The sequence below is a fragment of the Vicia villosa genome, linkage group LG6 (assembly GCF_029867415.1).
Source record: "Vicia villosa cultivar HV-30 ecotype Madison, WI linkage group LG6, Vvil1.0, whole genome shotgun sequence".
In the NCBI taxonomy this organism is placed as follows: Eukaryota; Viridiplantae; Streptophyta; class Magnoliopsida; order Fabales; family Fabaceae; genus Vicia; species Vicia villosa.
In genome coordinates this window covers 81,326,693-81,336,145 of record NC_081185.1, presented here as the reverse complement: position 1 = coordinate 81,336,145, position 9,453 = coordinate 81,326,693, and the positions used below count along the sequence as shown (strand labels likewise).

Genomic DNA, 9,453 nt, shown 5'->3' with positions numbered 1-9,453 from the left:
TATTTATAAAATCATAATGAAAGAATGACAAAGCTGATATTTTTTATGCAGGAAAACAGTGAGTTAAAGAAGAGAGAAAGATGTTAAATTAAGACAAAGTTAATAAGAATACCTTAAGCTAATGACCAGAGATATGATAGCACACTGGTGAAATGATATGAATGAATACAATAAAATAGATGAAGATGATTATTTGAACTTTTAAAATTAGGAAGAGGAAACGAACATAAAGGATAGTTCGAAAAGTTATTAATCCAATAAGAAATTATATTATATAAAAATAAATGACAGGATTACAATAAAATAACATGATCCTAAATATTAATAAGGTCTGATGTTCAAACATACAAAGTACACAATATAAAATCCCAAATACAATAAAAAGCTGCATTCTAAACTAAAAACTTCTACTCTGCAGGTTCCTTCTTAATATGAACAAACTTTGGCATTTTAGTGGTTGATGCTTGAACATCACACTCTTCAATTGTTGTTGACAGCACTTCAACATCACTTAACACCCTTTTTCCTTTCATCAAGGTGGTTGGAGTACTTATTAATTTAATATTTTAATATTAAATTAGTTATATTTAGTTATATTTTAATATTTTTAGTTTAATTAGAATTATTAATTTAAGGTTTTATATTAGTTGGTATTTTAGTTCAATTGTTATTGAATTGGGTTTCCACTAGTATTTGGGCATTTTAGTTATTGGCCCATTAGTAACATTATATATGTAGTGTCATTGACACATTACAAAGGAATCAATGAAATCAAGTTTAATTTTATCTTTTATTTTAAGTCCTTTTTATTGTTCTTCCCCTTTCCTAGTTTAAACCCTAGTTTAGAACCTTGGTAGGAATTGCTTCCTATCAATTGGTGCTTTCATCATGTACTCAAATCCTCCTATGAATTATCCTTATCACACACCTTCATTTCCATACTACTCCACCATAGACATCACTCCTACCACACCCTCCTTTCCATCTTTTCCATGGGAAATTTTTACACATTATTACACCCATATTGCATCTTCATCACCATGTTTGTATTTCAATAATGGCTTTTCACCACATTCTAATTACTCATATCCATCTCCAATTTCCCCACAATCATACATTTATCATACACCACCTTTAATATTATACCCAACTCCTTCACCCATTCCAAACCCATCATATCTAGTGAACAAGAAATTATGTTGGTTATCGGTTAAGAACAAAAACACAAAAAAAAAGAAGATGAAGAAAAAGAAAATGAGCAACATCATACTCAAAACGATTTCAACCTTCCCGTTTCCGGCAGCCACACCAACACTTTCATCTCTTCCTCCAAATCCCCTTCCAGAACCACCAGATCGGGGATCCCGAAACACACACAAATCCTTCACACTCTTCCAATCTCCAATGGCACCAGAAACTAGGAACAAATCCTCGAAGCCAACCAAACTTCAAAAAGCGGAAATAAAGGTACAAATCGTTCCAGTCAAAGCCGATTCCTCCTCTGAATCCGAAGAAGCGCCGCCACAACACCTCGAACTCGACAATGGCGGCAGCGACTCTGGTTCCGATTCAGACTCTTCCATACACCTCCAACACAACCGCGAACATCCCTTCACAAAATTCCCCAACCACTTCCCAATCTCAAAAACCCCCAAACACAAACCCCTCAAAATCTGCACTGACGTCGGCATTTACAGCAACAAACCCAGCAACACCACCTCCGACGACAACATTTGTGAAATCCTCCGCAACCGTGACTACGACTCCAAATTCCCTTTCAACATCGACATCGATTCATTCCCCATCCCAAAAGGACTGTCCCATGAAACGATTAGGTCAATCTTAACCCTAAAATCAGAACCGGATTGGATGCTCAATTTCTGCCTCCACGCCTTCGAGAAATTCTCCAAAAGGAAGGAACCGAATTGGTCAGACAACTCTTATCCATCCATCAATTTTCAAGACATCTGTTATTACTCAGCTCCGAAGAAGAAACCCTCTCTTAACAGCTTAGAAGAAGCCGACACTGAGCTTCTTAGGTATTTCAATAAGCTCTGTGTTCTGTTAAACGAAAAAAATCGGTTCGCGACTGTCGCGGTGGACGTCGTTCTTGATAGTGGTGCCATTGCTACTACTCATAGGAAGACACTCGTGAAAGCTGGTGCTAATTTTTGTTCGATTTCTGAGGCGATTCGAAAGTATCCTGATCTGGTTAAGAAGTATTTCGGTAAATTTGTTCCTAGTGAGGATAACTATTACGCCGTGTTGATCCCTAATACCGATCCATATGATTCAGGACCACCCAAATCTCTACTCACAGTGTCAACCATGTTTTCTGTAAGCCATCCGCGACATTGCCGTTTTGGATATGGTTTGACATTGACGGAAGACACAATGAGCATTACCAATTCAATCTACACGAACATTGAAGATTTTCTTTTGTTCTCTTTTGGCGAAGCTAATTCGTATTGCTCCAAAGTTATGCTCATTATTTCTCATAATTTACTTTCTGCATGTGAGAATATGGGATCTGCTACTAATTGCACTGATAAAAAGAATGACTCAGTCCCTTGCCGTCAAATGGGTGTTACTGGCCAGAGAAATTATTTTTGTCCACACTGGTCTGTTAAGGCTGTTGATGTACTTGAAGCGGCGAATATCTTGCGATACTATGCTGGCGCTGCTGATAAGATTCATGGAGAAATGTTCAAAACTTCGAGGAATCTTCATTTGTATACTTTGATGGAACTTATTGGTGTTGTTGGACATATTATACATTGGAATTTTCTGACTGTTATGTTCTTTACTAAGGTTGCTCCTTCTTTGGATGCTGGTTGTACTATGGTTCTTAAACCGGCTGAACAAACACCTCTCTCTGCGTTGTTTTATGCTCATCTCGCTAACGAGGATGGAAGTCCGAATGGAGTACTTAATGTAGTACCTGGATTTGGCGCAACTGCAGGAGTTGCTATCACCTCACATATGGACATTGATGCATTCAGTTTTACTGGTTCAGCCGAAATGGGTTGTCGCGTAATGCAGGCGGCTGCGTCGAGCAATTTGAAGCCGGTATCGCTTGAGTTAGGAGGCAAGTCACCTGTCATAGTTTTTTATGATGCTGATGTTGATAAAGCTGTTGATCTTGCTCTATTTGGAATACTTCATAATAAGGGTGAAGTGTGCATTGCATTTTCAAGAGTTTTTGTTCAAGAAGGAATTTATGATGAGTTTGAGAAGAAAGTGGTGGAAAAGGTGAAACACTGGGTAGTTGGTGACCCTTTTAATCCTGAAGTTCAACAAGGACCCCAAACTAGTAAAGTGCAGTTTGATAAAATTCTTATGAAAGAGAGGGCCTTCGAAAACCACATTAGTTCAAATGCATCTTCCCTTGGCTGGATGGAGAAAATTTCTTCTAATGTTATCAATAAGATGCTGGTATTGTTATCTTCAGCGTGTGGTTTATGGTTTGGCTCATGCAACCTGCCACTTCCTGGACATAATTATGTTGCAGAGAATACTTTGAAAGAAAGGAGGAAAATCCAACAATCAAATGCAAATCCTGCTATTAAAATTAGTATTCTTGTTCCTCCTAAAGGACATGTTCAGGTAGCTCCAGTGGCTAAACATCAGCATATTGAGAAAGTGGAACCTCTAGTGCCACAAGTGCAAGCTGAAACATCACTTTTCCAACACTGTTTCATGACATTTTACAAAGTTGTAAGGAGCTTTGAGTTGCAATCAGAATGGAAGTTGGCGCTGCAGCATTTTGCTAATATCTTTTATTTATTAAGGGTGTTACTTGTCTACAACCTTGAGGACAAGGTTGTTTTGAAGGGGTTGGCAATGATAGAGAGTATTTAGTTATATTTTAATATTTTTAGTTTAATTAGAATTATTAATTTAAGGTTTTATATTAGTTGGTATTTTAGTTCAATTGTTATTGAATTGGGTTTCCACTAGTATTTGGGCATTTTAGTTATTGGCCCATTAGTAACATTATATATGTAGTGTCATTGACACATTACAAAGGAATCAATGAAATCAAGTTTAATTTTATCTTTTATTTTAAGTCCTTTTTATTGTTCTTCCCCTTTCCTAGTTTAAACCCTAGTTTAGAACCTTGGTAGGAATTGCTTCCTATCAACACCCTTTTTCCTTTCATCAAGGTGGTTGGAGTACTCTCATCAATATTATTCTGAATATTTTAAAATTAAAAAATAGTCAAATTTACAATTTATTTAATTAATTTCTAACAAATACTAAAGTAGAAAAACAGGAACATAGGATTTTAGATAGATACCTTGTCATAAGCTTGATTAAACTCTTCAGCAACAGATTCCTATAAGTTATTTTATATAATAATCAGCTCCAATATGATATGTGATTCATTATTATTATGGGAGAAGGAAGCAAATAATATAAGACTTGTTGAAAAAATACCTTGGATAGGTTGTCTTCAACTTCAGTATGGTTATTACTAACTTGATCAATTTCATCATTATCCTATCATCATCATTATATGTTTAAGTCAAATATATTTTAATGCAAAGACAGTAGAAAATAATTTTTGTTAAATCAAAGTGTTTCAAGCAATCTTACATTCATGTCATGGATGTCATGTTTCATTTTGAATTGATCAATCAAATTTTGATCTGTAGTAATTTTCACCACAGTATAGCTTTGCCACTTTTTTTCAATATTACCATCGGAAACATGAATCTTGAATAGCATAGTCTTGTCCAACAATGAATTAAAAACAGCAGGCCATAAGGTGACATCATTATTATCCTATAAATTTTGCAAGTATTAGAGATCTTTAAACAAAGAAAAAAGAGAAACTTAATCAACAAAATATATGAATGTTCTACCTCAAACAGGTTTAGACTGGGGTTTTCTAATTCTTGTGTAGCCACTCTGTCAAAAAGTATAAAAGTTGAAGATCCACTCACATCAGCAACTTGAACATGTATCTTAATTCTCTGTAAAGAATACAAATTACAATGGAATGCAAACTAATAAAAAAACAAAGCAAATATTTATTACGATACCTTGGATTCGCTGGAAGAACATCGACGCAAGTTTCACAAAAATACAAATCTCCACTTTTTGTACGTACACTCCTTGAACATCTGGTTACATGCTTGATAATACCATTTCTTTGTGTGGTCGAAGTCAATTGTTTTGGCAAGAACAACAACAGTAGAAACCTAATGTGCAAATACACATATATAAAACAATAATTGATTAAATATATGTATCTAAATGAAGAAATTGGATTTATACATATAAATTTAAAAAAAAAGATTATTACCTTGGAACATTGAAGAACTTCAAAAATAGTCATTTTCGGATGTTTAAGAAAATCATCCATTGAAACATTGTTGCTTTGGCTAGATACATAACTAATCATTTGGTTTGATGACTTATTTCCATTCTCCAACCTAACAACATAAAATATAAATCCAAATAAATAATGAAACAAAAAATAAAGATTCTTGTATATTCAAGAGACTCCTTTATATTCAAAAAATAAATTGAACTTACTTCTCTTTATATTCAAGAGATTCCTTTAGATTGCTATTAATAAAGATTCTTGTACCATTAAAGGCATTTGATATGCCATGAATTGCTGGAAAAATATTTAGATATTATTTTGTTAGTAAGGTTTGTAAATAGTATAGCTACAAAAAATATAATCTATTAAAATATAAGTCACTTACATTGAAAATTTTTAGACTTACACAACTGTAAAATGACTATCACAGACTTATCATAACCATTATCAGTTAAATAAGTGTTCATCTGTTCAGCATGTTCAGCCCACAAAGTACAATCCACATTATTTCCTCTTTATTGATGATACAAATAAAACAACAATTTTAGTCAATTAATATATGAGTGTTATTGTATAATATAAACATAATAATAATCATAATAATGAAATGATAGTGCAAACTCTTACTCCAAATCTTCCAACACAATATCTAAGAGTTTAACTCTAATTCCACTTCTTATTGTTTTCTTCATGTCAAACTTTTTAATCACGTGACCAATGACATGTGAAAAAATATGATCAAATAAACTTTAGTTAAACGTAAATGAAAATTCGCAAAATTTAAATTTGAAGTATGACTAACCTATTGCACGTGTTTGGTCAAGTCCAGTCAAAATTTGAGGAAAAGTTACAAATTTAAAATAAGTTTTAGGAATGGATGGAACATCTCCAATCTTAGTACAACTGGTGGTTTTGATGAAGTTAATCTTGTACTTATGGTCTGTCATAATAAATTTAGGATCATGCAATCCAACCAATATATTATAAATTATATAGCAAGAGGGTGATTAGTGTCGATTTCACCGAAGCTTGGATACTTGAACACTGAAAAACAACACAGGAAGAGGTAAAATTGCAATATTTTAGGAAAATAACAAAAAAAACTAAATAACAGATGACAGATGATAAACACCAATTGTAACACTCACTTTTTCATCAATCAAAATCATTTCTAAACTGGTAATAGTATTGTGGTCATTCCAAGAATGAACTTTCCACAAACTTGGTATACGAACTTTAATCTGCCAGTTCAGTTTTGGAGGAACGATGTCAGAAATCACACTGAGACATAGAGTCATTCTGCATAAATCACAAAAGAAAAAAAGATTAAAATTATTAATTGAATGAGACGAAGCCAAACCATGAAAATATACTTGGATTAAAAACTCCCAATAAACATTTTCTTTACCTGAACCCTGAATTGTAGAACCTTGATGTTGGTTTAGGGTTTAGATAGCATAAAAATGAAATGGATGTTGGATCTATTTATACTAAAACCATGATGATATAGAGTTATTAGAATCTGCATAGGAAGTTGAAGAACATATAAAATTAAAATGGTATAATTATTGAAAACCTACATTCAAGGAATAGGGAAAATGTGAAGCTATTGAAAAGCTATATTCAAGGAATAGGGAAAACGTGTAGCAGAATTTTTTTTTAGTATTCCTCGTTAAGTGAACAGTCTCAATTATAAAGATGTGGGCTAACCTAATATTGGTATTGCCTAGCAATTATTACTAACCTAATATTTATAAAAAAATATTTTATATTTAATATAGTAGTTAATTTGAAGATTTTTTTGTAACATTGTGGGTCCATAAAGATTGCTACGATGTTAAGTAAGAGAATATGGTAAGGTAGTTGTTTGAAAATGTAGAACTTATTTCCATTTTTTAATAAAAGCTAAATATATATATGTATTGAAATATTTTAGATTTGTCTTGTTCTTTTGCAATGCTTTAGGAAAAGAATGTTGATGTCATAGTTTTGAATGGAAATAAAAGCGTTACATAGTCAAACATTTAATTAAATATTATTTATTAATATTATTAGATGTAGGTTAATTTTAGATAAAAAAATACCATAATTTATTTGACTAAGTGTATTGTAAAAAAAAAAAAGGAGATATTTTGATTTGGTTAAAATGAGACTGAGTGTTAGATGGAATGCAAATTTTTAGGCACTTAAAAAGGGAGGTTGAGTTTTGTGTTTTAAAAAGGAGGTTAAATAATAAATGAGTAGAGGTTAATAATAATAATAATAATAATAATAATAATAATAATAATAATAATAATAATAATAATAATAATTATTATTATTATTATTGAAAAGCTATATTCAAGGAATAGGGAAAACGTGTAGCAGAAATTTTTTTTAGTACTCCTCGTTAAGTAAACAGTCTCAATTATAAAGATGTGGGCTAACATAATTTTGATTTTGTCTAGCAATTATTACTAACCTAATATTTATAAAAAAATATTTTATATTTAATATAATAGTTAATTTGAAGATTTTTTTTAACATTGTGGGTCCATAAAGATTGCAACGATGTTAAATAAGAGAATATGGTAAGGTAATTGTTTGAAAATGTAGAACTTATTTCCATTTTTTAATAAAAGCTGAATATATATATGTATTGAAATATAAGAGAATATGGTAAGGTAATTGTTTGAAAATGTAGAACTTATTTCCATTTTTTAATAAAAGCTGAATATATATATATATATATATATATATATATATATATATATATATATATATATATATATATGTATTGAAATATTTTTGATTTGTCTTGTTCTTTTGCAATGCTTTAGGAAAAGAATGTTGATGCCATAGTTTTGAATGGAAATAAAAGCGATATAGAAGTATTGATGGCTGATTCATAGTCAAACATTTAATTAAATATTATTTATTAATATTATTTTTATTAGTATTGATGGAATGCAAATTTTTTGGCACTTAAAAAGGGAGGTTAAGTTTTGTGTTTTAAAAGGGAGGTAAAATAATAAATGAGTAGAGGTTTAGGCGGGAAGGATGCAAGATTTAGGCGCCTAAAGAGTGACTTAGTATTTTGTCTTAATATATTAAGGATAAGGGTTATCATTTTTATAGATGCTAGTATTGTCCAACTTTTTATTTATTTTACATATTATATCTTGTTTTATTGTATAATGATTTTCAATAATAATTATTAATTTTTTTATACTATACACTAAATTATATATGTTAATACAATAATTAATCAATACGCATATTATATATATATATATATATATATATATATATATATATTAAAAAATAACTTTTAAATTAAAAATAATTTTAAAGTTTAAAAAATAATCATAAACAAACAACTTTAACTTTATTTTAAAAGCTCTTATTTTTAACTTTAACTTTGCACTATCCAACTTCAAGTTCAAAATCATCTCTAAAATCATTGCTGACAGATTAGCATCCATTATGCCGAACCTCGTTTCCTCCGAACAACGTGCTTTCATCAAGGGTCGTAATATCAAGGATAGCATTTGTCTTGCTTCGGAAGCCATCAATCTTCTTGACTCCAAAAGCTGGTGTGGTAATGTAGCCCTTAAAATCGACATTGCCAAAGCGTTTGACACCCTTAGTTGGCCTTTCCTTCTGAATGTTCTCAAGCAGTTCGGTTTTAACACAACCTTTTGCTCTTGGATCAACAGTATTCTTCATTCTGCCCGCCTCTTTGTGTCCATCAATGGCACTCCTCAAGGTTTTTTCACCTGCTCGAGAGGGGTTCGTCAAGGTGACCCTCTCTCCCCTCTTCTTTTTTGCCTCGCCGAAGACGTGCTCAGCCGTAGTATTTCCCGGTTAGTTGCTGCAGGCTCTATTGATTTGATTTCTGGTCCTAGGAACATTAAAGTTCCCTCTCACTCCTTCTATGCCGACGACATTTTTGTCTTTTGCAAAGGTTCGTCTGCTAACATAAAAGCTCTCATTGGTACCTTCACAGCTTATGCTGATATTTCTGGACAACTTATCAGTTCGAGAAAATCCACCATCCACTCCGGGGCTATGTCTTCTTCTAGACTCAACATCCTTGCTGCCCTCACTGGTTTCAGTAGAGGCGAGGCTTCTTTTTC

At 32.0% G+C, this 9,453-nt stretch overlaps 2 protein-coding genes across 2 annotated transcripts; one reads left to right on the top strand and one right to left on the bottom strand.

Annotated features, from left to right (window-relative positions):
* Window positions 1-1,254: 1,254 nt before the first annotated feature.
* On the top strand, window positions 1,255-3,960 carry LOC131613996 (uncharacterized). Its single transcript, XM_058885627.1, has 2 exons — window positions 1,255-3,749; window positions 3,930-3,960. The coding sequence occupies exons 1-2, from the start codon at window positions 1,255-1,257 to the stop codon at window positions 3,958-3,960; spliced, it is 2,526 nt and encodes an 841-aa protein (XP_058741610.1).
* A 328-nt stretch (window positions 3,961-4,288) lies between these two features.
* Window positions 4,289-8,799, bottom strand: LOC131613995 (uncharacterized). Its single transcript, XM_058885626.1, has 10 exons — window positions 8,729-8,799; window positions 6,484-6,634; window positions 5,742-5,802; window positions 5,545-5,629; window positions 5,312-5,441; window positions 5,094-5,207; window positions 4,869-4,979; window positions 4,600-4,788; window positions 4,441-4,503; window positions 4,289-4,339 (listed from the first exon to the last, which is right to left on the bottom strand). The coding sequence occupies exons 1-10, from the start codon at window positions 8,797-8,799 to the stop codon at window positions 4,289-4,291; spliced, it is 1,026 nt and encodes a 341-aa protein (XP_058741609.1).
* Window positions 8,800-9,453: the final 654 nt, after the last annotated feature.

Coding starts and splice junctions, on each gene's coding strand:
- LOC131613996 (XM_058885627.1), top strand. CDS start 1,255: ATGAGCAACATCATACTCAAAACGATTTCAACCTTCCCGTTTCCGGCA. Junction 3,750..3,929: donor GAGTTGCAATCAGAATGGAA/GTTGGCGCTGCA, acceptor TTGGTATTTTAG/TTCAATTGTTATTGAATTGG.
- LOC131613995 (XM_058885626.1), bottom strand. CDS start 8,799: ATGGATGCTAATCTGTCAGCAATGATTTTAGAGATGATTTTGAACTTG. Junction 5,208..5,311: donor AAGTTCTTCAATGTTCCAAG/GTAATAATCTTT, acceptor TTTGCACATTAG/GTTTCTACTGTTGTTGTTCT. Junction 4,504..4,599: donor ATGACATCCATGACATGAAT/GTAAGATTGCTT, acceptor TGATGATGATAG/GATAATGATGAAATTGATCA.